The sequence below is a fragment of the Clarias gariepinus genome, chromosome 4 (assembly GCF_024256425.1).
Source record: "Clarias gariepinus isolate MV-2021 ecotype Netherlands chromosome 4, CGAR_prim_01v2, whole genome shotgun sequence".
Lineage (NCBI taxonomy): Eukaryota > Metazoa > Chordata > Actinopteri > Siluriformes > Clariidae > Clarias > Clarias gariepinus.
Window position 1 is genome coordinate 40,050,037 of NC_071103.1, and position 27,639 is coordinate 40,077,675.

The 27,639-nt window shown below is 42.1% G+C and overlaps 1 protein-coding gene across 1 annotated transcript; it reads right to left on the bottom strand.

Moving 5' to 3' along the window:
* Positions 1-27,084, bottom strand: LOC128520323 (putative ferric-chelate reductase 1). The gene is made up of 16 exons (XM_053494512.1): positions 27,034-27,084; positions 14,018-14,198; positions 13,246-13,379; positions 13,041-13,138; positions 12,250-12,325; positions 11,723-11,980; positions 11,376-11,477; positions 11,151-11,295; positions 2,076-2,348; positions 1,673-1,788; positions 1,380-1,466; positions 1,143-1,234; positions 993-1,051; positions 746-910; positions 333-355; positions 1-238 (listed from the first exon to the last, which is right to left on the bottom strand). The coding sequence occupies exons 2-16, from the start codon at positions 14,196-14,198 to the stop codon at positions 149-151; spliced, it is 1,899 nt and encodes a 632-aa protein (XP_053350487.1). The 5' UTR covers positions 27,034-27,084; the 3' UTR covers positions 1-148.
* Positions 27,085-27,639: the final 555 nt, after the last annotated feature.

Consider the following 27,639-nt stretch of genomic DNA (forward strand, 5'->3'; position numbering starts at 1 on the left):
TCCTGTTATAGAAAAATAACATGTGTAAGGTTGCAACAGAAACTTCATATTACCACTAATACCCATGATTGTTTAAAAATGTTTTTATACCTGAGTAAAACCACAGAAACCCTGAGTTTATGCTTAAAAAGGGTTACAAGGTACATAATTACGCTGTTCCAATTCCAACAAGCAGAGTCACCAGGAACGCCAGGTTTCCCAAGAAGAAGAGTATCAGCAGAAGCACTCCCGTCCCCACCTAATAAACCACAATAACATAACGCAAAACCAATTTACATAGAGTGAAACTTCTTTAAAACGTATGTACAGAAGAAATGATGTTACACACTCACCCTGCCATCACTATCATCCATTTCTAAAGAGAAAAAAATAAGAAAGCATTTTTATGTTAATTTATTTATAAAACCACAACATGATATCCACACTGTGACTGTAAATTAATGAAAGTTCATAAACAACAACAGACACCCGCTACATTTCAGGGAACAAAAATACACACATTCTACCAATCTCCTGCAAAATTTAATAGTGCAAAATTTTTCAAATATTATTATTATTATTATTATTATTATTACATTGGTTTTAAAAAAGAATATTAAGAGTATTTTTCTTGGCTCAAGGGTTCACATTTTCCAGCGTTAACATAATGAGAATTTAAATTAACATGAAAAAACTAAACTGGTTTTTACTAAGGAAATCATTTACCAACACTTAATCCTGTCTGACATTAGGACTTGTCAGTGTTGGAGAGGTTTAGTCTGGGATCTTTTACCTTTGTCTCTGCATCTGTAGTAAAGATCTTGGCAGAGGAAGAGCAGCGCTTCCCAGGCCACGAATCCACCCATCACCTTCGGCATCCACTGAGTGGGTGAGCTGTCGGCCAACATGAGGCCGGTGAAGATCGCAGCCACTGTCCATGAGATAGAGGAACATGTTTAGGTCATGGTGTGGAGAGAGAGAGAGAGAGAGAGAGAGAGAGTAGCAGTTCTCACCTGCTAACCCTTTAATGGCTAATGCATTGAGGGCATGAATCCAGTTAAAGATAAATCTCCTGCAGAGGAAAAGAAACAGAGTGACATGTCAGCTGTGTGTCTGTCTCGCTTGCTCTCTCTCTCTCTCTCTTTCTCTCTTTTTGCTCTCACCTTTCATCCTTCGGTGCACAGCGGAACATCGCCCCAATTGGCTGCGCGAGACTAAGGATCATCACCAGACAGCCCAGGACTGGATGAGCTCCCTAAACACACACGATTCAATATATGCTGAATGCATAGTGTGCAATGTGTATCATGTAGCTTGTATGGTGTAGGGTATTGAGTAGTTTAAACATGCTGTACAGTGTGTAATAATATAGTGTGTAGTGTGTAATATGTAGTGTTTACCCCACTCCAGTCTTTTGCGTATGAAAAGACCAGGATAAAGGCGATGATGGTCGCAGCAACAGAGAGCAACATCAGTAACACATGAGCCTGAGGAACAACACACACACACACACACACACACACACACACACACACACACACACATTTGTTGTAAAGGAGCTGAGGAATGAGCTTTTCCTACACACTAATCAGAGCTGACTCTGTGCCGGCTCTTTGTGACTTTGTGGCTGAGTGTTTTACACCACAGAGCTGTAAGTGAACAGTCAGTAACATCCACAGAAGGAGAAACTCACTAAAAACCAGAAGTCTTTCCCGCAGAGCCTCTTGCCCGCACCGGCCCTCTTTAGAAAGCGAGCGATGAGCATTCCCATACTGCCCGTGGTCATCCACGCAATCAACATCAGAGACCCTGCAACCCACACACACACACACACACGCACACGCACACACACACTCATCATCATCATCATTATCATCATCATTATCTCAGGCTCTCATTCACACTCACTCATCAGATGAGATTTTTTTTTTCCAAACTTTGTACTTTTTTATTACTACTGTAGAAGTTTATTAGTTGTTTTTCATTATTAACACTTTTTCTCTATTTTCCTTTATTTCTCTTTAATGTTTTTACGGTGAGTTTCATGTCTCATTTTCTTGAGTTGCAAATAAAAAAAAGAAAGCCTCAAGCCTTACCATGAGCCTTAACAATGGGTTCGATCTCCTCTGACTCGGCTGTCTCCTCCGTGTCCTCAGTCTCCTCCGTGTCCTCAGTCTCCTCCATGTCCTCAGTCTCCTCCATGTCCTCAGTCTCCTCCATGTCCTCAGTCTCCTCCGTGTCCTCAGTCTCCTCCGTGTCCTCAGTCTCCTCTGACTTCTGACTCCTGATGTCCACTTTAGTCCGGCTGAACACAGGTGAGTTGCTGTGCATCTGAATCTCACCTGTCAGAACAATCACTTCAGTGTTTAACCACACACACACACACACACATATTTATTTCTCACTCAAGTCAAGAGCACAAAGTTTAAAATAATAAAAATACAAAAGTCATCAGTACATGTTATCCTGTTTTTCTCAATGTGTTTACACACACACACACACACACACACACACACATACTTACACACACAATCTCACACATACATGCATAAAGACAATGCAAACAACAGTGTAATGTGTAAAATTACAGTTATATGGGATAAACAGCTGGGATCAGTATGTTCTGTAGCTGCACTTTTGCAGGTGCTGTGTTCTGATTTCCCTGTGCCAGTGTGAAGACAACACATATAGATATGGTCATAATACAGAATATCTGACTTATGTTAAATTTATTAATAGTAAATCTTAAAAGTACTTTTTAAAAATATTTTTCTTTAGCACTAGAGTACAACTTAGAAAAAGCAACAACACCGATTGCTGTACATATATGGGGGGTGGGGTCTACCGCTCCAAAAAACAAAAACAAAACACAAGCTTTTTCAACCACCAATTCTTTTTGACCGTAAATGACACAGACATCTCCCAGAACATAATATGATAATGCTCACAAGTCAGAAAAGAGCTATAAGATCATATCTAAGTGTTTTGAAGTTCCAGTGGCTACAGTGCAAAGTATTATTAAAAATTACAAGACGTTCTGCACTGAGAGGACGTGGTCGGAACCCAAAAGTGACACCTGTGCTGGACAGTAAGAGAGCTAAAAAAGCTAAAAAAGAATCCAAGGATCACCACCAAGGCCATCCTGATGAATCAGGGCTCTGCTGGTGGCAACATCTTAAGGCAGACCTTTTAACGGACACCGCACACCACTGGGTCCAATGGACGCCGACCAAGGAGGACACCACCATCCCCACTGTCAAACATGGTGATGGGAGCCTAATGTTTTGGGGGTGTTTTTCAGCCGGCGGAACAGGGATCCTGATCACAGTAAACGGGACCATGAAAAAGGAGCAATATATTAAAATTCTCAACAACATCAGGCAGTCTTCAAAGAAACTTGGCCTTGGGCACTAGTGGACATGACAATGACCCAAAACACACAGCAAAAATGGTGAAGAAATGGTTAGCAGACAAAACCATTAATGTTTTGCAGTGACCCAGCCAGAGTCTTGATTTAAATCCAATTGAGAATCTGTGGACGGAGCTAAAGATCAGGGTGATGGCAAGGAGACCCTCCAATCTGAAAAAGTTTAAGCTCATTGCCAAAGATGAACAGGCAAAAATTCCAGTGAAGATGTGCACACAGCTGGTCAGCAATTAGAGGAAGCCTGTAACAGTACACCGGGTCATGCCCATGCCTCGAGCCAAGGAATGATTACCACGACTCTCTTCCACACTACATTCTGCGGCTTACACTATTTTATTTCTTTTTACTGTTATTTTTCTTTATATTTTTATTTCTCTATTTTATTTTATTTTTCCTGTATAATATAATTTTTTCCTACTCTAATTTTTGCCTTTCTTCACGGTAAATTAATCAGAGCAACTGTATAACCAAGACAAAGCAATTTCCCTCTGGGATTAATAAAGTTCTTTGAATCTTGTATCTTGAATCTTGCCGCCTCATTCACTGGCTCGAGTAAACCGGCTCTCTATTTTCATTTCATTATCACTTTTTCATAAGTCTCTCACCAACAATCATTCGTTGCAGAATTATTGAGTGCTCCAAGCTCTGTGTTTCCTTTCAAAGGCTACACTCGATGTTGCGTGAAAACGCTATGGGAACATCTTTTCGTGTTGCCGGTTGTGAAGCATGTGTGTATCAAACACACCAAATGTTGGCTTATATAACCTCGGTCAGGCGACGTCATCTGCAGGTTATAAATAGGAGTAAACCGGAAACATTCCTCAAATCTTTTTGTCTTCAGACCGCATTGTGCCGCGTGTGTTTACAAGCAAGCTAAAAGCAAAGAAAAGTGTTAACTCACCGATAAAATGGCAGAGTTTAAGGCGAGATGTGTCCCCCCTTGGGAAAATTTCCTTTCGAAGGGCGATCTTCACATTTTTTGCTTTGAGTGTTTGGGCGAAAAGCACGCTCTCCTTGGGCTTCAAGGAGACTGTGAACACTGTGATCTTCTTCCCATGAAAGTGCTTCGCGCGCACCTTGCTTTCTTTAGAGAACCATGAGCCGCGCTGCATTCCTGGAGTTCACAAGCCAAGATTAAAATTTTGCCACAATACCAGAAGTTCCTGAGGTTCGCTTTCGGGGGCAAAGCTTACCAGTATCGGGTCCTTCCATTTGGTCTAGCTCTATCACGCCGCACATATACAAAGTGAATGGATGCAGTCCTGGCTTCCTTGCGACTCCAGGGCATCCGTATTTTACATTACATAGATGACTGGCTGATTCTGGCCCAGTCTCAGGAGCTAGCGCTTCGACATCAGGATGTCATCCTAGCTCATCTCTATTCTTTAGGATTGAGACTTAACGCTACGAAGAGCGTTCTCTTTCCGGTTCAGAGGACAACATACTTGGGTGTCACATGAGACTCGATTATTATGCAGGCACAGCTGTCGTCTTATCGAATCCATTCTCAACGCCCTGAAGAAGATCAAGCTAGACCAGAGAGTGCCTGTACATCACTTTCATAAATGTGTAGGCCTCATTGCAGCTGCACCCACAATAATACCTTTGGGCCTTCTGCCCATGAAAGCGTTCAGTTGTGGCTAAGAGCCAGGGGATTTCACGCAAGGGCCAATCCCCAAAGGCAAATAAGGGTTACGTGCAAAGGAATTTTTGGCCCTACAGCACTTCCCCCAGCAGTTGACAGGCTACCATGTTCTAGTGTGGGTGGACAACACATCGGTTGTCCAGTACATAAATCGCTAGGGCAGAGTTCGCTCGCGCCGCTTGAACAAGCTAGCGCACCAGGTTCTGCTTTGGGCACAGGACAAGTTCCTGTCCCTCAGGGCGATTTACATTCTGGGGCACATGAATGTGGGAGCAGACTTACTGTCCAGACAAGCTGTGACACACGGGGAATGGAGGATCCACCCTGAAGTAGTCAGTCAGATCTGGGAAAGATTTTTTATAGCAGAGGTGGACCTCTTTGCCTCCTGAGAGACGACACAATGTCCCCTCTACTACTCTCTGACCCTTCCAGCTCCCCTGGGTCTGGACGCAATGGCCCATACGTGGCCCAAATTACGCCTTTATGCGTTTCCTCCGATGGCTCTGCTCCCGGGAGTCCTGGCTAGGGTCCGTCAACAGCGTTTGCGCCTCTTATTGATAGCGCCCTGTTGGTTGACTAAAGTGTGGTTCTCGGATCTAATATCTCTCCTCGACGGCTCACCATGGGTGATTCCAGTGAGGAGGGATCTTCTGTCTCAGGCGCAGGGGACAATATTTCATTCCTGGCCCAAGCTTTGGAACCTTTACGTTTGGCCCCTGAACGCGACCAACTAAGTCAAGCTGATCTTCCAGCCAGCGTGATTAAGACTATTCTAGGGCTTCCTCCACTAGAAGAGCTTATGCCTTTAAATGGAATGTATTTGAAAGTTGGTGCATGACGAAGCATGTAGACCCAGTCCACTGCCGAATTGTTTCAGTGCTGAAGTTTCTGCAGGAAAAGTTGTCCTCGGGTTGCCTGCTATTTCAGCCTGCCATGTTCTGATCGATGGGGTTACTGTGGGAAAGCACCCTTTAGTTGCCCGTTTCATTCGTGGAGCTAAACGGTTGAGGCCACCCACTAGAGCCACTGTCCCTTTGTGGGATTTATCTATCATGCTCGAAGGTCTAATTGACACCCTAACCTTCTCTAATTGAAGAGAATTGGAGATCTGCACACCTTGTCAGTCTCCCCATCCTGCCTAGACTTTGCCCCTGGGCTAGTCAAGGCCATTTTGCATCCTCACCCGAACTATCTTCCGAAAGTTCCATTCTCAACCATGCACCCTGTTGTTCTTGAAGCTTTCTGTCCTCCACCTTTTACAGCTCCGGAGCAGGAGAGACTTTACTTACTGTGCCCAGTACGTGCTCTTCAGATTTACGTCCACCGCACCAGCCAGTGGCATAAGTCAGAGCAGCTTTTTATATGCTACGGCGGCCGCCACTACACAGACCTTGTCACACTGGGTGAGAAATGCTATTGCCCTCTCCTATGAGGGGTGTGGGCTCACTTCGCATTTAGGAATTAGGGCTTATTCAACCAGTAGAATCGCCTTATCTATTGCGCTGGCAAGAGGTATTCTCCTGCAGCAAGTGTGTGACGCGGCAGGTTGGTCCTCTCCGCACACATTTGTTAGATTTTGTAGTCTGGATGTGCATGCTACTCCAGGCTCACGGGTCCTCGAGTCAGCCTCTTAGAGATAGTTCTGAGACCTCCTTAGCCTTGTGCGCACACGCTACACAATCTTGGGGTCCAGACACTTGCAGTGCGGCGGCATTGGTATTCTCGTTCCCATAGCGTTTTCACGGAGCATTGAGTTCCCTTCAAAAGGGAACGTCTCGGGTTACTTTGCTGTAACCCTGTTCCATAAAAAGGCGGAAACGAGATGCTGCGCTCCAATGCCACACTGCCTGTGTGACCGGACGTCCCTTTAGACAAAATCGATCTGAGGAATGTTTCCGGTTTACTCCTATTTATAACCTGCAGGTGACGTCACCTGACCGAGGTTATACACTCAACAAAAATATAAACACAACACCCTTGTTTCTGCTCCGATTTTTCATGAAATGGACTTAAAGATCTAAAATTCATTCCAGATACACAATATTACCATTTCTCTCGAACATTGTTCACAAATCAATCTAAATGTGTGATAGTGAGCACTTCTGCTTTGTTGAGATAATCCATCCCACCTCACAGGTGTGCCACATCAAGATGCTGATCTGACATCATGAGTAGTGCACAGGTGTACCTTATACTGCCCACAATAAAAGGCCACCCTGGAATGTGCAGTTTTTTGCTTTATTGGGGGTCTGGGGACTCAGAACCGGTCAGTATCTGGTGTGACCACCATTTGCCTCATGCAGTGCAACACATCTTCTTCGCATAGAGTTTATCAGATTGTCAATTGTGGCCTGTGGAATGTTGGTCCACTCCTCTTCAATGGCTGTGCGAAGTTGTTGGATATTAGTGGGAACTGGTACACGCTGTCGTATACGCCGGTCAAGCACATCCCAAACATGCTCAACAGGTTACATGTCCGGTGAGTATGCTGGCCATGCAAGAACTGGGACATTTTCAGCTTCCAAGAACTGTGTACAGATCTATGCAACATAGGGGCCGTGCATTATCTTGCTGAAACATGAGGTGATGTTCATGGATGTATGGCACAACAATGGGCCTCAGGATCTCATCACGGTATCTCTGTGCATTCAAAATGCCATCAATAAAATGTACCTGTGTTCTTCGTCCATAACAGATGCCTGCCCATACCATAACCCCACCACCACCATGGGCCACTCGATCCACAACATTGACATCAGCAAAGCGCCACACACGCTGTCTGCCAGCTGCCCTGAACAATGTAAACCGACGAGCATACAGTTGAGCTTCCCTGAGACGGTTTCTGACAGTTTGTGCAGAAATTGTTTGGTTATGCAAACCAATTGTTTCAGCAGCTGTCTGAGTGGCTGGTCACAGACGATCTTGGAGGTGAACCTGCTGGATGTGGAGGTCCTGAGCTGGTGTGGTTACACGTGGTCTGCGGTTGTGAGGCCGGTTGGATGTACTGCCATATTCTCTGAAACGCCTTTGAAGACGGCTTATGGTGGAGAAATGAACATTCAATGCACGAGCAACAGATCTGGTTGACATTCCTGCTGTCAGCATGCTAATTGCACGCTCCCTCAATGCTTGTGGCATCTGTGGCATTTTGCTGTGAGACAAAACTGCACATTCCAGGGTGGCCTTTTATTGTGGGCAGTATAAGGTACACCTGTGCACTACTCATGATGTCAGATCAGCATCTTGATGTGGCACACCTGTGAGGTGGGATGGATTATCTCAGCAAAGCAGAAGTGCTCACTATCACACATTTAGACTGATTTGTGAACAATGTTCGAGAGAAATGGTAATATTGTGTATCTGGAATGAATTTTAGATCTTTAAGTCCATCTCATGAAAACTCGGAGCAGAAACAAAGCTGTTGCGTTTATATTTTTGTTGAGTGTATAAGCCAAAATTTGGCGTGTTTGATACACAAATCCTTCACAACCGGCAACACAGAAAGATAGCGTTTTCATCAGCATCTCGTTTGCGCCTTTTCAGGGAACAGGGTTACATCAAATTAACTCGTGACGTTGTTTAGAGTACTTTGTTTGCCTAGAATACTTTGTTGTTTCATGCTGTCGACCCCTTTTGCCCTTTTCGTTACGTCTCTTTGCTTTTATGATTTGGAATTGTCCGCTTCGTTGACTGATTACCCGGCTTTAATCTTTTGCTTCCGTTTCTGAATTTAACTCTCTCTAAACCCCCAGGATTCTTGCAACTCTGATCACCGATGCATGTTTCCTGAATCACCAGCGAACTGTGTGATCCACATGGTGACGATATTGACAACTTAACAGACTATATAATGGATTATATTAACTACTGAGCATAGATTTTTTTTCCCCAACAACAAGCCATGGATTAACTTTGATATAAAGAAAAAAGAGGAAAAGAAGAGGGATTTCAAATCAGGAAATAAGGAGGAGATAAAACTGTGGAGAGAAAACTGAGAAAGAAGATTGGGGAAGGTAAGGCATGCTACAAGAAGAAAATGAAGAATCAGCTGCAGCGGAATAATGTTAGCGGTCTTAAAACCATCACTGGTCATAAGGAGTCCAGCTCTCAGGCGGAGGGCGATCAGAAGTGGGTAAATGAAATGTATCTAAAGAGATTTGATCAGAACTTTGTGGATTGATGCCAACAGAACTGCTTCCAGCTAAATGCGGGGAAGACAAAAGAACCGGTGGTGGACTTCTGCAGACACAAACACACTTCTTTCTCACCAGTGAATATTTAGGGAAAGAACACAGAGAGAGTGGACTCATATAAATACCTGGGTGTTCATCTGAACAGTAAACTGGACCGGACAGACAAGACAGACGCTATCTATAAAAAATGACAGAGCAGACTCTTTCTGTTGAGGAGACTAAGGTCTTTTGGAATTCACGGAGCACTATTGAAGACCTTTTTTAATGCAATGGTGCCGCCAGCCATATTCTAGGTGGAGTAGTCCGTTGGTGGAGCAGCATCTTTACTGAGACAGGAAGAGATTGGATAAACTGATTAAAAAGGCCAGCTCAGTTTTGGGGATTCCACAGGACACTGTACAGTAGGTGGGAAAAAGGAGGATGGTAGCTAAGCTATAATCATTGCTGGAGAATGAGTCTCACCCCCTGTATGGAACAGTTACATCTCTGAGCAGCTCCTTTAGTGACAGACTGTTACATCCCAAGTATGTGGAGGAGCAATATCGAAGGTCTTTTCTCCCAGCTGCTATTAGACTGTACAATCAGAGCTGCTCCCAGTGAACCAGTCTCCATATTCCACACAGTTGTATATCACTTTATAATGTTACGATATCTGATTTTTTTTACAATAATTACAATATTTTAAATATGACATTGTAATACTATCCTACAATACAGTTATAAAATCTTAGATTTTAATGCAATAGCAACTGTGCAATGACCCCATTTGAATCTGCAAGATTATCATAGTGAAATTTCTAGCAACAGAACTGTGCAATAACATTTCAAACTGTGCAATATTAGCCCTGTGTAATTTGTTGAATCTAGTGCAATTTGTTTGTTTGAAAGTGCAATTATTGTTTTGTCTTTACTTTTTTTCATATATTAATATACTGTACTGTCCTTACATACACACTTACATTTCATATAAACTTAAATAATTATTTTGATTGTGTAAAGCTGCTTTGCAACAATGTCAATTGTTTATTGTTAATTACAAATAAAATTTAATTGGATTGAATTGAATAATATCACTATTCCTAATCCTGTCCATTCTTGTCACTTTCAAAACAAATTATCTTAAATAAGATAAGAAAGGTAAGAAACTCCACTGTCAAATCTCCTTAAACACCTTCATGCCTCCACTAGAATGTCATTCAGAGCAACGGCCCTTCCACCTAAGCGTTACTAATTCCCTGTACTGTACTACCTTATTCACTACCCTCACCTCATCCAAAATTCTCTCTCTTTAATTCTCATTTTCTTCATTCATCAATACAGGTATTTTCTGTATTTAATTGAATTAATATAATAGGTTGTATTCTGAGCATAATTTCTCCTCATATTATATAAAAGTTTTAATGATAATCTGCACTGTACCTGAGCAATCAAAATTTTGAATACATTGTCTTCTTCAGTGATTTTTCCTTATTTTTATTACTTTCAACATTGTACATTAATACAGAAGACATCCAAAGTGGCTACATTTAACTTCTCACATAAGACTTTCGAGATAGTCACCTGGAATGATTTTCAGTTCCCTCGTGTGCCCTGTCTAAAGTTAATCTGTGACATTCCTTGCCTTCTTTATCTGCTTTAGACTAGTTTTGTAAGTATTGTGGGTACAGATTCAGTAGTCATAATAATGCTACTACAACTACTAAAAATCCATATTAAGGCTAAAAACACTCAGTTAAGAAAATAAAAAAGGCAGTTCATTATTAAAGACAGAAAAGTGAGTCAATATGAAACTTTAAGTGTACAGTACACTACATTCCTGAGTGCAGTCATCGAAACTGTGTGTGTGTGTGTGTGTGTGTGTGTGTGTGTGTGTGTGTGTGTGTGTGTGTGTGTTGGGAGGTGTTACCATTACTGGTGGCACCACTGGCGAGGAAGATGTAGTGGCTGTTAGACTCTGCGGAGCTCCTGGTGGTGCTGATGGCATTCCAGGATATGAAGGAACAGCTGATCACACCATTATTCTGTGATGTACTGAGCACTGTCACGTTCCCCTATAACACACACAACCACACACATTTTTTTCCTTTCTATTTGTGTATGTGTGTGTTTGAGTGGGGAGCTGGATGTGTACCAGGGCGATGATGGTTGGTCTTGTAGTTCCTGTTGAGAATGCATGTTGTAACTGGATCACACCATTTTGGTCCTTTCCACATATGTAGATGTCATCGTCTCCCTTTAAAACCACAACACACACACATGACTTTGTCAGCATGGTAAAATTCAGTGTATTTATAGTGTTATTATCATCGCTCAGCTATGATGTTATTTACACCATCTCTGTGTCTCTACATTGGCTGGTTAAAGTCATGTTACTTTCCTTTACAAATCTTGGGGTTTTGTCAATAACAGCGTACTTTACTACAATATGTATAACATGTAACATAATGTTAAGATCTGAGAATTAATTAAAATCCCTACCATTTCTAAGTCATCTGAGAAGCCAACAGAAACATAGCCATCTGCACGACCGGAGAGCTCGAACCTGAATCCTGACCCTGAGGACAAGGGCGTGGCAGACATGAAGTTGCAGTTGGAGTCTGTGGAAGGGTTGCAGCCATTTGGGCGGCTTACACATGTCTTCCTCGTCCCACAGTCTGAGCTGGAGATGCTGGAGGAGGTGGAGGGGGAGTTGGAGGATGTGGTAGTTGTGGTGGAGGTAGTGGGGGTGGCACCAGCCTTAAAAACAACAATCCAAATTCATTTTAATCATTATAATCTCTGTTTGTTTGTATCTCGTTTCAAAAAGGCAAAAAAAAAAGGTTAGTGACAGAGCCTTTTTGTCTGTTGCTGTCTGTCTTCCTCCATATTTTAATTATCCATACCTACCTGTTTAAATTAATAGCTAGATAAATGTAGAGCTTAAAAATATTTTAAAAAGAATAAAATAAATAAAATAAAAATTATAATATAAGAGTTTAGAGTGAGGATTTGTCATAGAATCTCACCGATGTGCCGCTGTAGGTGATCTGTGAGCTTTTCACTCCCACCCAGAAAGAAGAGGTTTTACGGACGAATGTGGCTCTGAGAATTAAATCATGTGCAGAAAAATTACAAAAAGGTATGTTTAAGAGCTTTCTGGCATTTACTCACTCACTCACACACTGTCTATACTATTTTATCCTGTATTTAGGGAGGTGGGGAGCCTGGAGCCTATCCCAGGAGACTTAGGGCACGAGGCAGGGTACACCCTGGACAGGGTGCCAATTCATTACAGGGCACACACACACACACACACACACACACACACACACACACACACTACAGGCAATTTAGGAATGCTAATTAGCCTAATCTGCAGGTCTTTGGACTGTAGGAGGAAACACACCAAGCACAGGGAGAACACGCAAACTCCATCCACACAGAGACGGGAATTGAACTCGGACCCTGGAGGTGCAAGGGTACAATGCTACACCACCACTACACCACCATCTCGCCTTGGCATTTACTAATAGTTGAAAATACATAACACACTGCACTATTAGATTGTAGATTTGTTTTGGTCATAGGGTGTTTGTTTTTTCATAACAGTGAATTCCAATATGTGTAGTTTTTATCGTACAAATAATTTACAGGCATTTGTGCTGTAGACTGTCATAAATAAACAAAAAAAATGTTATAGTTGGCAAACTTAAAAAAATATATTAAATTAATTAAATAGTTGCTATTATTTCTGATACATTTAACAATGGGACAAATGACTCCATATTGTAAAAGGAAAGGAAAGCATGCCTTTTACCTGAATTCAATGTTGCCGAGGTTGCCAGATGTGGGTGCTTTCCATTTACTTTGGATTATTTTTTTTGATGTAGATGAATTGTGAGAAACTGCAGAGTTCTGGAGACCAAACAAAAAATCTGTCTTTTTGTCTTTATTTCACCACAATTTACTGTACATGTGTTATTGTGTGGATTGTGTGAAATATCATGCTAAAGGAAACTTACAGACACTCCAGAGCAGGTCAGGAGCTGGGAGTTGGAGTCCACCAGACTGAAGGAACCAACAGCGCTGTTCCCTCCCACCTGCCTCGCTTGCAGGAGAAACCCCTTAAAACCTTCTGAGGTTCCACTCAGAGTCACTGCAAAGGTAGTTGTAACAGTAGTTCTATTTTAGACTGATATTCTTATGAAATGACACCAAATTTGGACATATTCTGTATCTGTAAATTTGGCACTGTACTGTATCTTCTTCACATAAAGCATGCCTAGGGCTGGCATTGACCACATTTTAAACAATAAACCTCCCATGCTGAGCTTTAGGTTTAGGGCCATTTTATGTTGTCCTTTCATTAGAGTGAAAGGTTACAGTAGGATTACTGCACTTGAAACTGTTGCAAATGGTATATGATGCCATTTAACTCAATTACTGTATAGTCTTAATTGTAAACTGAAAGGTAAGACAAATATACTGTATATTAAACAAATGCTAGTCTATACATCTTCAAAAACTATATACATCTAGCAAATCCACAATGCTAACCACTAGGCCACCATACAGATTTAATTTTTCCATCATAATACCTCTATTTCTATGTAATTAGTGATTGTGTCTAACCAAAAAAGAATTAAAGAGCCGTCAAACTACACAAGCTATAGGATTGGTCCAAATATTTATTTTAAAACATTGATTCATTTAAATTTATTTGTCAAGAAATTTTCAATTTTGATGTAATGCTTGATTGTGTGAGTCCAGTCACTCTAAAGCATTAAATTTTACCAGTGATGGTGTCTCCTTCTTTATAACTGCTGGTGTCGGCTGTAACAGTGTACGGAGGTGTACTAGTCTGAGGCGAGCGTCTGTGAGAAGGAGTCATGTTATCACAACTGGATGTAACTCGCCCATCGGGGTAACTTTCACACACCCACACACACCCCAGGAGCAGAAGATACAATCTCATCTACGCAAACAGGCAGATATAAAGGATCAGTATTAAACAGCAGCAACATGATGATTAACAAAGAAATAGGTTTTTAAAAACTTCCCAGGTTAGCTATTCCGTCTTGGTGGCTACAAATTCAAATTCAAATTTTATTTGTCACATACACAGTCATACACAGTACGAAATGTAGTGAAATGCTTATACGACTGCCAGTGACCCTAAAAGAGAATTAAAGCTTATAATAAGAAATAAATATGAATAAAAGAAATACGATAGAAAAATGAAATAGAAAAATGTAATTAAACTAGGAAAAATAGAACTAAAAATAAAAATAGAAATATGCTGTACATAAAAATAGAAATATACTGTACAGATCTGGCCTTAAAAAACGCACGTTTTCGGAAAAGGGATCCCACGACTTGCCGCGAGTGCGCGCGGCAAGCTGTGAAAATGCCCTTCAATACCTGTAGGGGGCAGTCGTGTTTCAGTCTAAAGTATTGTGTGTCTACTGAAGCCGAAAAATGTTATGTCTCTTAGGCGCCCATTGACGGCAAGCGACAGAGCGCATAAACGTGTCAAGCTCAAACTGATATGTATTTATTCTTCATTTTCATTTAGAATTATTATTATTAGTAGTAGTAGTTCTCCAAATTTATTATTATTATTATTATTATTATTGTAACGCACCCGCGCGTGTGCAAAAGGACTACAAAGATGTATGACGTTAGCCTATATTTACGCGCTTTCAACGCAGACGGGTACTGGTGGCTCAGTGGTAGGTGATTCGCCCGCCATGCGGGAGACCTGGGTTTGATTCCCAGCCAGTGCTCAAAATGCCGGTGCTATTCGCTAAAATACCATGATATAGCCATTACATTATTAACTTATGCTTCAGTACTAAATGCATGTTTGCAATTGAGAATTTTTTTTCTCTGTGAAACACATTAGCACTCACCTCACAGTTGCTGTAATTTAATGATTATCATAAGCAAAAAGTTTAAAACAAAGGATTCACATTTATTACATTTTCACCCAGAGCGGGATTCGAACCAGGGTCTGGACGATTTTATAGGATATACGGATATTATACAGATATTATTTAAGCAACGCCACACCACGTGGAAAGCAACAAAAATGCTTCAATTTCATTGGCTGTTACTGAGTGTCAGCTATTCACGACTGGCCCCCCGCGGAACACAGAATCCCCGGGCTTTGACTGCGCTTTCTCCATTCGTTATTACAGGGGCGGACTGGGACCAAAAAGTGGCCCTGGACTTCCTGGCCCACAGCAGTCCACACCATAATACATTGGCTCATTAATGTGGAGATAAATTTTTAACACCAGTTATTAGTATAAAAATATAACACAATACAGAAATCAATGCTATTTAAACATGTTATTTGAAGTATCACTGAACATATATTGGGTCAAAGAAACGAAAAAAAAAGAACATAAAGACAAATATAAATCTATAAAGACAATATTTTAAAAGGAATGGCAATAAAACTGAACAGGTAAGCTGAAATAAAATCAGTAGCAGCAGTAGCTCACGCTAGTAAACTAGTTACTTATTTTAATTATTATGGTAGTCAATATTAACACGAAATAATGCTGAGAAACATTATTTCAATTAATATTGACCACCATAATAATACCTAGCACAAGTTAGTGCTGCTACTAATTTTATTCTGTTTGATTGCCATTCTTTTTACTTGGCTCTGGTAGATCAGGGGAGACGTGTTGGTCATCATCAGCATGTATTATGATGTGGGATGTGGTGCGCTGCTGGGTCCAGCCTCACTGTCCCTGACCTGTTATAGGCAGAATCTGTTCATTTAAAGCATTTCACAGCATTTACCTCTAAAGCTTTTTCTAAATTCGCGTAACCTTTTCTTCTTCCTGCTTTTCATTCATGGAATTTATTATTAATTTGCTCAGAAAATTCGCTGCATCGAGAAAGGATCAATATCCAAAAATTTAAAGATGTCCACGTGTGTTCAGCTGTCTCGCCCGCGGAGCAATTCAGTGTAGAACCGCCACTGCCTATTTTCCACCACATCTCGTACTTCCCTGATCTCCATCTCCGCGCTTTGCTTTTATAATGTGGAGCAAGCCCGAGATCATATTAACGTAGCATTCATCATTCAAAGTTATTCATATCAGTGTATAGTTAGTGTGATTTGAAAAGTGCTATAACTCCACCTGCTACAGTTTCAGCCCAGTGGAACAATCTGACTACATGTGAAGTGCCATGAAAAAGTATTTGCCCCTTCCTATTTTTTTTCTTTGCATATTTGTCACACTTGTATAGATGGAATTTTACCTAAACACTTCAGGTGAGAACGTATAGGTTAATATGTATAGGTAAGAACAGCTGATTCACACTTGGGGAGAGTGAATAGTTTGCATTTGAATGTTGTCTGGCATTGTAAGCACACGCAGTGACACTAACAGAACAATAGGATTAATAGGAATAGGAGGCACCACAGAGGAGGATTTTAATTTAGACTATAAAAAAATTAACCTGCGTCTATTTTTAGGCGTGCCAGCTGCCACTTTTTAGTCTTATAATGCTAAATAATATAATGATCCCGGGTTTGCACCCTGCGCTATAAAATACGAATACGACGGCCATCCGCGGACAGCAGCTCCTGCCTCCGTCCGCTTGCGCTGGCTCTTCTTTGAAGTCTCTGGGGCGTTACAACACACGTTTATCAACCTACATAAAAACGCTGCCTTTAAAAAACGCTTTATAAAAACGCTGCCTTTTGTAAAGTGAAAGTACTTTACAAAAGACAAACTGCTTTATTTCAGTCATGAATTCACAATCACATCACATTCCAGCTATTATTTCCAGCCGTGGTTAAATAATGTATGAAATAATTATTAAATGCTGGACACAAACAGCAAATATGATGATTATTATAAAAAGCCCGAAAAAGTTTGTGGTCATAAGATAATATTTACTTAATAATATAATATATATAGTTCATTCATGTCTTCTGATGATGTCGACACATTTTTTACGTTTTAAATAAGATATGTTGGCATATTCACGAATCAGGACATTCGCATAGTTAAGACTATCAGCCTACTATCAGGAAATTAAATTAATTTCAACACCATGTAAACCGAGACATTGCCATGTCTTTCACTGTTTTGTCCCTGTTAAAACATTACAAAAAATATATAAGAAACTTATTAAGAATTTTAAAGCACGAATTTGAGCATCTCATTTCATCATTATGAAAATAATATGAAGCACACATACACACATTCATCATGAAAGATCTGTTGTAAAGCAAAATAAAATTCATGTTTGCTTCAGCATTGGGAACAATATTGTTTTAGACTAAGTAATTATACACAATTCTTCGTTGTACAGTACTTGGTCCGGCGTTTAAATAAAGTCCTTCCATGCGCCATCTGGCGGATATTCAGTGAAGCACAACACATTTATTTAAATTCCCGAATGTTGCTTACGGCAAGTTGCGGCGCGCCGCGCGCTAAATTGAGGCATCCCGCGGGAAAACACGCACAGTCTTAATGACCACATCTGTACAAATTGAAATAAACTGTACTGTACAAGAGCATTTAAGAAATTGAGAAATTTTGATATTTTGTAAGAAAGATGGTGTGCAAATATGCATAGAACAAAGTGACTTTGTGCAAAGGTTATTAAAGTGTCTTTGTGCACTGGTCCAGGATGTAAACATAAACATGTAGTGTAGTTGTGAAGGTAGGTGTGCAAAGTTATTAAAGTGTCTTTGTGCAATGGTCCAGGATGTAAACGTACAACATGTAGTGTAGGTATGAAGGTAGGTGTGCGTGGAATTGTCCATAGTGTTCATGGATGTAAAAAGATTGATTGATTGATCAATTGTGAAAAGATTGTGTTAGTTCTGCATAGTTGTGTGGTTGAGAGACCTTATCGCCTGCGGGAAGAAGCTCCTCCTCAGTCTCTCTGTGTTGGCCTTCAGGGAGCGGAATCACTTCCCAGACCGCAACAGAGTAAACAGTCCGTTGTTGGGGTGGCTGAGGTCCTTCACGATCTTCCTGGCCTTGGTCCAGCACCGCTTGGTGTAGATCGAGCGCAGGTCAGGGAGCTCGGTGCGGATGATGTGCTCAGCTGATCGCACCACCCTCTGTAGAGCTCGTCTGTCCTGCATGGTGCTGTTCCCGAACCAGGTCGTGATGTTTCCCATCAGGATGCTCTCTATGGTGCAGGAGTAGAAATTCCTGAGCACCTTGGAGGGCAGTCCAAAGTCTCTCAAGTGTCTGAGGTGGTAGACATGCTGCCGGGCCTTTTTTACCACGGTGTTGATGTGACAGGACCATGACAGGTCCTGCGTGATGTGAACACCGAGGTATCTGAAGCTGTCCACCCTCTCCACTGGGCTCCTGTTGATGACGGGGGTCTGGTAGTTCCTCACCTGCTTTGTACTGGAGTCCACTATCAGCTCCTTTGTTTTACTGACGTTCAGGAGGAGATTGTTCCTCTGGCACCAGTTCTCCAGTTTTCCAACCTCCTCCAGGTAGGCCGTCTCATCGTTGTTCGTGATCAGGCCCACCACAACAGTGTCGTCAGCAAACTTGATGACGGTGGTGGAGTTGGTAGTGGCCACGCAGTCATAGGTGTACAGAAAGTACAGCAGGGGGCTCAGAACACAACCCTAGAGGGCTCCAGTGCTGAGAGTGAGGGAGGCTGAGACATGTCCGCCCATCCTTACTGCCTGTGGTCTGCCAGTCAGAAAATTGGAGATCCACTGACACATTGATGAGCTGAGTCCCAGGTGCTCCAGCTTGGTGGTAAGTGTGGAGGGAATTATGGTATTAAATGCAGAGCTGTAGTCGATGAAGAGCATTTTCACATAATTCCCCTCCCGAGTGTCCAGGTGAGTGAGAGATGTATGGAGGAGATGAGAGATTGCATCGTCCGTGGAACGGTTTGGACGATAAGCGAACTGTAGCGGGTCCAGTAAGTCTGGTAGTGAAGAAATGATGAAGTCTCTGACCAGGCGTTTAAAGCACTTCATCACTACTGAAGTGAGGGCTACAGGGCGATAGTTATTGAGAGAAGCAGGATGTGGTTTCTTCGAGACAAGAACAATGATGGACTCTTTGAAGCATGTGGGGATCACTGACTGAGATAAAGAGATGAGGGATTACTAAAGAAAACTACTGTGGAACCTTACCATACGAATGACTGGTCTTACAAATGTTAACCTTGAGAACGTCTCGGGTTACTTTGCTATAACCCTGTTCCCTGAAAAGGCGGGAACGAGATGCTGCGTGAAAACGCTATGGGAAACATCTTGTCATGTTGCCGGTTGTGAAGCATGTGTGTATCAAACACGCCAAATTTTGGCTTATATAACCTCGGTCGGGTGACGTCATCTGATGAGACGCACCTGCAGGTTATAAATAGGAGTGAACCGGAAACATTCCTCAGATTGATTTGTCTGAACGAACGTCCGGTCACGTAGGCAGTGCGGCATTGGGACGCAGCATCTCGTTCCTGCCTTTTCAGGGAACAGGGTTACAGCAAAGTAACCCGAGACGTTCCCTTTCAAAGGCTACACTCGATGCTGCGTGAAAACGCTATGGGAACGAGAATACCAACGCCGCCGCACTGCAAGTGTCTGGACCCCAAGGTTGTGTAGCGTGTGCGCACAAAGCGGAGAAGGTCTCAGAACTATATCTGGGAAGCTGACTCGAGGACCTGTGAGCCCGGAGTGGCATGAACATCCAGATTATAAAATCTAACAAATGTGTGCGGAAAGGACCACGCCGCCGCATCACACACTTGCTGCAGGGGAATACCTCCTGCTAGTGCAGTAGATGAGGCGATCCCCCTGGTTAAATGAGCCCTGGTTCCTAGAGGCGAAGTGAACCCACGCGCCTCATAGGAGAGGGCAATAGCATCTGCAGTGGCGGCCGCCCCCCCGGTTGCGGCCCCAAAACATGTAAAGGCTGCTCTGACTTATGCCACTGGCTGATGCGGTGGATGTAAATCTGAAGAGCACGTACTGGACACAGTAAGTCTCTCCTGCTCCGAAGTTGTAAAAGGCGGAGAACAGAAGGCTTCAAAAACAATAGGGTGCATGTTGAGAATGGAACTTTCGGAAGATAGTTCAGTGAGGATGCAAAATGGCCCTGACTAGCCCAGGGGCGAAGTCTAGGCAGGATGGGGAGACTGACAGATCTCCAATCCTCTCAAAGAGGAAACGGCCATTAGAAAAACCATCTTAAAGGTCAGAAACCTGAGGCGCTGACTTTAGTGGTTCAAAAAGAAGGGTGTCAATTGGCTCTTCGAGCACGATAGATAAAACCCACAAAAGGGACCGTGTCACAGTTACCCCACCAATCAGGACGTGGCAGGCTGAAATAGCAGTTACGTACGTCCTGAGGGTACTAGGGCACAAGCCCGAGGACAATTTTTCCTTGCAGAGACGCAAGCACTGAAACATTTCGGCAGTGGACTGGGTCTACCTGCTTCGTTATGCACCAACTTTTAAATACATTCCATTTGAGGGCATAAGCTCTTCTAGGGGAGGGAGCCCTAGCACTTAGAATAGTCTCAATTACGCTGGCTGAAAGACCAGCTTGACTTAGTTGGCCCGTTGTGGCAGGCTGAAATAGCAGTTATGTATGTCCTGAGGGTACTAGGGCACAAGCCTGAGGACAATTTTTCCAGCAGAGACTCCAGCACTGAAACATTTCGGCAATGGACTGGGTCTACCTGCTTTGTCATGAACCAACTTTCAAATACATTCCATTTGAGGGCATAAGCTCTTCTAGGGGAGGGAGCACTAGCACTTAAAAAAGTCTTAATTACGCTGGCTGAAAGACCAGCTTGACTTAGTTGGTCCCGTTCAGGGACTGAACGTGAAGGTTCCAAAACTCGGGCCGGGGATGAAATATCGTCCCCTGCGCCTGAGACAGAAGATCCCACCTCATTGGAATCACCGATGGTGAGCCGTTGAAGAGGGATACTAGATCCGAGAACCACACTCTGGTCGGCCAACAGGGCGCTATCAATAAGAGGCGCAAACACTGTTGATGGACCCTCGCCAAGACTCCCGGGAGCAGAGCTATCAGGAAAGCGCATAAAGGCGTAACCAGGGCCATGTACGTGCCACGGCGGACAGACCCGGGGTAGCTGGAAGAGTCAGAGAGTAGTAAAGGGGACATTTGCTGATCTTGCGAGGAAAAGAGGTCCACCTCTTCTACCTGAAATCTCTCCCAGATTGACTGACTATTTTGGGGTGGGGTTTCCATTCACCGTGTGTCAGAGATTGACTGGACAGAACAACTGCTCCCACATTCATATGCCCTGGAATGTAATTCGCCCTGAGGGACAGGAACCTGGTGCGCTAGCTTTTTAGCGGCGCGAGCACAGTCCGCCCTGGCGATTAATATATGAGACTACCATAGTGTTGTCCACCCGCACTAGGACATGGTAGCCTCCCAACTGCTGGAGGAAGTGCTTTAGGGCCAGAAATAGAGCCATCATTTCGAGGCAATTGATGTGCCTCTCCAGCTCCCTTGGGCTGGACGGTCATCTAAGACCGCACCCCAGCCCATCAGGGAAGCGTCTGTCGTTAGCATCTGCGACGACAAGACGAACTTAGAGTGGGACCCAAAGTCAGAAACCGGTGTCTGAACCACATAGGAAGGGTACGAAGCACCTGGCGCGTAACCTTTATTGGGGATTGGCTCTGGAGTGAAATCCCCTGGTTTTTAGCCACAACTAAAATGCTCTCATGTGCAGAAGACCCAAAGGTGTCACTGTGGATACAGCTGCCATAAGAGCTAAGATCTATGAAAGTGATGGTCACTTTCCGGTCTAGCTTGATTTCCTTGAGGGTGTTGAGAATGGATTCAACACGAGCGGGGGACAGCTGTGCCCGCTTACGATCGAATCCCATGTGACACCCAATATGTTGTCCTCTGAACAGGAAAGAGCACGCTTTTCATGGCGTTGGGTCTCAATCCTAAGAAACAAAGATGAGCTAGGATGACATGCTGATGTCAAAGCGCTAGCTACTGAGACTGGGCCAGCCAGTCATCTATGTAATTCAAATACGGATGCCCTGGAGTCGTAAGCGCCAGAACTACATCCATGCATTTCATATATGTGCGGGTGAGAGAGCTAGACCAAATGGAAGGACCCGATACTGGTAAGCTTCGCCCCCGAAAGCGACCTTTGGAACCTCCTGTGTTGTGGCAATATTTCTATATGAAGTAAGCGTCCTTCAATCGATTGTCCCAAGTCAATCGCTTGGTAGGACTTGAGAGCAATCACTTTGACAGTCAATATTTTGAAGCTGTGTTTATTTATTTTAGATAGTGGAACAGCCCGCAAAAATAAAAAAATTGGACGTAGCCCCCCGTTCCTCTTGGGAACCAAGAAATACCGACTGTAGTAGCCTGACTCACTGTCTGGTAGGGGGAACATGTTCCATGGCCCCATTTCCCAGCAACTTCTGTCAGCAGATGCGCACTTTCCGGTTTCACGGAAGTGGAGACCACGCCGTTGAAACACTGAGGGTGATGTGAGAACTGCATCCTGTAGTTTCTCTCTACAGTGCTTAGTACCCAAGGAGATATGCTTGGCAGTAGTTTCCACGCTGCCAGTTTCTCTGAAAGGGGCAAAAGTCTCGGCGGCTTGGTTAAACGGGGGGGCAATGTTAGATGTTCGGCATCCTGAAACATGGCAGGAAAAAACGAAGAGCTAACACTTTATTGGAGACTGGTGTTGCCGAAACACCAGTGGTGGCGGAGCAAAAACACCGACCTCCTGGGGTGCCAGGGAGAACACTTCATTCTCAAAAGGAAATCTACGTGTCTCTCCCCATTGGGGGGCCACCCCCATGGTCCTGGGCACATGAACCTCAGGGCTTCTTTGTGAAGAAGACAATATGCCAGTCTGAGCTCTTTTGAGGCGGATTGCGAAGTGCAGGTACGACGCACCCCAATCTTTACGAGGGGGTGCCCGGCTCAAAAACACTCTCCTTGTGTGTTTCACGCCTTGCAAGCGTCAGACCCGGTTGAGACTGGGTGGCCGACAGTCCCGACTCCTGAGCACGGCGGGGAAGGAATTTCCGAAGGCTTGTTCATATAACTTTGCCTCCTGAACCTAGTGGCGAACAAGTTAACGACATCACCAAACAGGCCGGAAGGCGAAATAGGGGCATCAAGGAGGAATGCGCGATCCTATGCTTGATGCCGCTGAGATTCAAGCCATAAGTCTGTGGCCAGGCGTTATTTCAGAACGTCCTATCTTGAAGAGCCCCGCCAGTACTCAAGTCTCTTAGCAGGTCAGCCTGGTAGAACTGCAAAACCGTCATGGTGTGCAATGGAGCACCAACCAGACCTGCTGCCTGAAAAGCTTTTCCCTCCAGGGAAGATAAAAGTCTACACAGCTTGAAAGGAAGTATTAGCTTTTCAGGGAGGATGATGTCCCAGGAGAGAGATAGCCTGGAAGCGTCTCTTCTATCTGGGCATCATCATATAACCCCGTGCTTTCACCTCAACTATATTTAAACAGATAAATAAAGTAGATGGCAGGAAAACACAGAATAGATACAGCTTACTCCATGAAAGGGTTAACTCATATGGAGATTGCTAAGAAAAAGGGAGAGAGCGTTGTTGAGGCTCCGCCCCCGGGCCACCCGACAGAACCTGCCGTTTAATTTTTTTTTTTTTTTTTTTTTTTAAGTGCTTGGGTGCTATTTTCATCTCCGCGGAGCGAGAGAGGATGTTTATCCTTGCCCATTCACAAGAAGCGCAGCGCGCGCTTGCGAGCGGACAGAGGGATTTCCCGATCCAACGAGGAAGTGAGAGATAGGAGTTTTAAATCCGTCTCTCACTGCTCTGCTGGATACATGCGTTTTAAGCCCCAAAAATGCGCCGCGGCCCGGTGCTTCTCAAGGAATGCGGGGTGCGCGCGAGCACTTTATTCGAAGCAGTAAAGTGTAGAGATCGCCCTCCGATATGTGTTTATTTAGACACGGAGGGATATCTCAATTAAAACTCTGCCATATCGGTGAGTTAAACACTTTCTTATTTTGCTGGTTTAAACACACACGCATACACAACAAGGTCAGTGAAGACAAAAGATCTGAGGAATGTTTCCAGTTCAGTCCTATTTATAACCTGCAGGTGCGTCTCATCAGATGACGTCACCCGACCGAGGTTATATAAGCCAAAATTTGGCGTGTTTGATACACACATGCTTCACAACCGGCAACATGACAAGATGTTTCCCATAGCGTTTTCACGCAGCATCGAGTGTAGCCTTTGAAAGGGAACTGAAATTTTGCAAGAATATTGCCTTGACATAAAAACAAATTATACCCAGCTAAACCAAACTCTGTCTGAAAAGTTGCACGCATTTCTGTGAGCTGGTACAAACTTGTTTGCATTTGTAAGAGCAAGTTTACATTTTTTTGTGGGTTTCTTTTTTGTGCAGGATTTAGTGAAGTCATAGCACCATGGCTCTTAAGAATGTTATCAAGAATGGTAGCAAGATTTTTATTTTATTTTAAAGCTAACTGTGCCAAGATAAATCATACATTAATGTTAAGTTAGGTTACCTTAAGGTTAAGTACCAGCGTTAGTATCCCTCGTTTGAAGAAATAGTTGAAAGGTTAAAACTCTAAATAATTTGATCAGTTTTAATGTAATTAGTGACATTATTATTTCAGGTTGAAGCAATGTACATGGCTGTCCGTCTTCCAGTAAAAAAGTTCTATCTAACTCATAATACAGAGAAATAAAATTTTGCAAGGTTGAGTGTCTTACACCTTGTTTACACTTCTTGTTAAAAGTAAATTATAAAATCTCTAACAACAGTGTTTGATCTCATAGTGGGGCATCAAATTACTGCTTTAATTAGCACTATGGTTTCAGAACATACTGTGTAAGACAAATTGGTTTTAAACTTTCCACAAGAATAAACATGCATTGGTCTGACTGAATCCTTGAACATTCAGTTACATACCTTTTTTGAAGTTAGCCAAATGTTTGTTAAAATGTTTGTTTTTGTTTTGTGAGGAATTGCAAGCTTTAAAAATGCATTAAGGTAATTGCTGTGCCTTCTACATACTTTGTCTATTTACAGTAAACTATTTCATTAATGGGCTCTGCTCTGGTCTCGGGTCCTTCAATGTATGAAATGCGAAGATATCATTGAAAGAGTGAGTTCTGACCAATGTATAGAGAAAGCCTTTATTTTATTTATATAGGTTTATTTCATAGTTTACTTCATTTGCATGCAGAAATTTGATTATTGTGTTAAAAATTGTTAATATTAGTAATATACTGTATTTGGGTGGCTAGAATAGATTATCTGTATTTACATTATTTTCTATGGGAAAATATATATTTTTTATAAGACATTTTACCCTAAGATCTCGACTACAGAACAGATTAAATTTGTATGCCGAGGTATCACTTTATTAATGGTTGTAAAAATACCAATTCATGTATTTGTCTTTAAAGACATTTCCCCTGCTTGTTATTCTACCTTATGGTATTCAGAGCTGGCTCAATGCCAAGAAAAAACTTCCGGAGGCAACATAAGAAACAAAGCTTCAGAGAAACCAGATTTAAAAGGCAACACGGTTTGCGTCAATGCAATCTAAAGATACAGTATCTTCATGAATATGAATTGAAATGTACAGGGTCATCCTGTGTAAAAGAAACTAAACTTAAAAAAAATTCTGCTAATTGTTTTTTTTTCTGTACTAACATCATTGTTGAGAGGTGTGGCTTGTTCGCTAAGCTTACATTTTCAATGATCGTCTCACCAGAGTCACAATACTCTATACACAGAAACAGTGTCCTGGTTGGTGTTATAACAGGTTTAAAATAATAAACTCATTAATTTATTTATACTGATTAAATGCCCATTTCTCCAGCCATTGTACCGATGGGAAAAGGTTAAGGTTAGTCAACAGGCTCTATAAAAACATGATTAAACCTCAGGAATTAAAACACTTTTTTGTTGTTTGAATGTTTGAATGGCGATATTGAGCAAAAGTTACATCTCTTAATGGCTCTTATGGGATACAAATTGTCCAAGTCTTTGTTAATAAATGACGCACACTTACAGTCATGTGGTAGTGTCTCATCACACACCATCACATGTGATTACGTCAAGGCAACAATTGTCCAGTTACAGATCTTTAGTTCATGCTAAAGACGAGCAGAGTTTTGTATTAAATATAACTATTTTTTTTTATTCGTTTAATTTTGTTTGATTTTTTTTTTCATTTTTTAAATAACCAACAAAAATAAGTTTCTGATGTAGTTACAGTTAATTGTGAGCATCACTAGTGAAGAAGAAAATAAGTAAGAGCATCATACAGTAGCTGCTTCAGTCAGTAGCATTATGACAGAGAGATATGTAGATAAAGAGAGAGAGAGAGAGAGAGAGAGAGAGAACATTTTAAATATTCACTATATCAGTGCTGATGTTAGAACGATCAAAAAATTTAAATGCATTAGCAAAAACAAAAAAGATGTAATGTAATACATTCCTTCTATTTCATCTGAATAGCATGAAACTAAATCCAGTTAATATTTTACATTACAGTATTACATTAGCTTGTTAGAATAGGAATAAATAAATGAAAAAAATAAAGAGTAAAAACAAGAACAACATGATAAGGCATGTACTTTTTACAATGTTCAAACCGCCTACTACACAATGCTAAAAAACAACAATGGCCATCAAATCTGCATAACATACTGAGCACTAGAAGCACTAAAAGCACCTCATGTTGATTGTATCTTCTCAAAACAATCTCTTTTTTTTTTTTTTTGATGTAAGAGCAGACTCACCTTGGGTATTAGTGTGGCTTTGAAGAGACGTGTACTGTGTAGGGTTACAGCTGCCAGATACTGAGCTTCAAACCGACTAAACATTTCTCTGGTAGGCTTCTACACTGGGCGGAGCCTCAGCTGGCAAAAATTCTATTTTTTTCAGTACATGCGTTATTTGTTAAAACCAAAAACATAATTAGTTTTAACAGGAGTCACCTAATTACCTATAGTTATCAGCATGTTTTTATCCTTTTAACCCTCATGCTGAGTTCCGGTCAAATCTGTCCGATTTACATGTTTCCTTTCTAAAAATAGTGCAGTAAATTTTATTCATTTCTTGTGAGGTTCAATGAGATTGTTTAGACATGGCATTTGAACACAAAATGAATTAGAAATATATTTTTTTTTATAAAAATGTGTGTTTTATGGAATTTTATACACTCATGGTCAAAAATGACCGGCCATTGTAAATGAATGGGTAAGACTACAACTAATGTAAAAAAAAACTTTTTTAATCTTATTTCTACACTCCTCTCCAACACTTAAACATGCAGGTGTCTTTGAGCAAACACACACACACACACACACTTCTTGTCCCTTTTTGGCTTTCAGGGCAACCTGCAA

Bases quoted from the DNA above. Each gene is read 5' to 3' on its own strand.
- LOC128520323 (XM_053494512.1), bottom strand. From the start codon at position 14,198: ATGAGATTGTATCTTCTGCTCCTGGGGTGTGTGTGGGTGTGTGAAAGT. The intron at 13,139-13,245 runs GTAAGTTTCCTT...TTTGGTCTCCAG, and splicing joins TGACCTGCTCTGGAGTGTCT to AACTCTGCAGTTTCTCACAA. The intron at 911-992 runs GTGAGAACTGCT...TCTCATGGACAG, and splicing joins AGCCATTAAAGGGTTAGCAG to TGGCTGCGATCTTCACCGGC.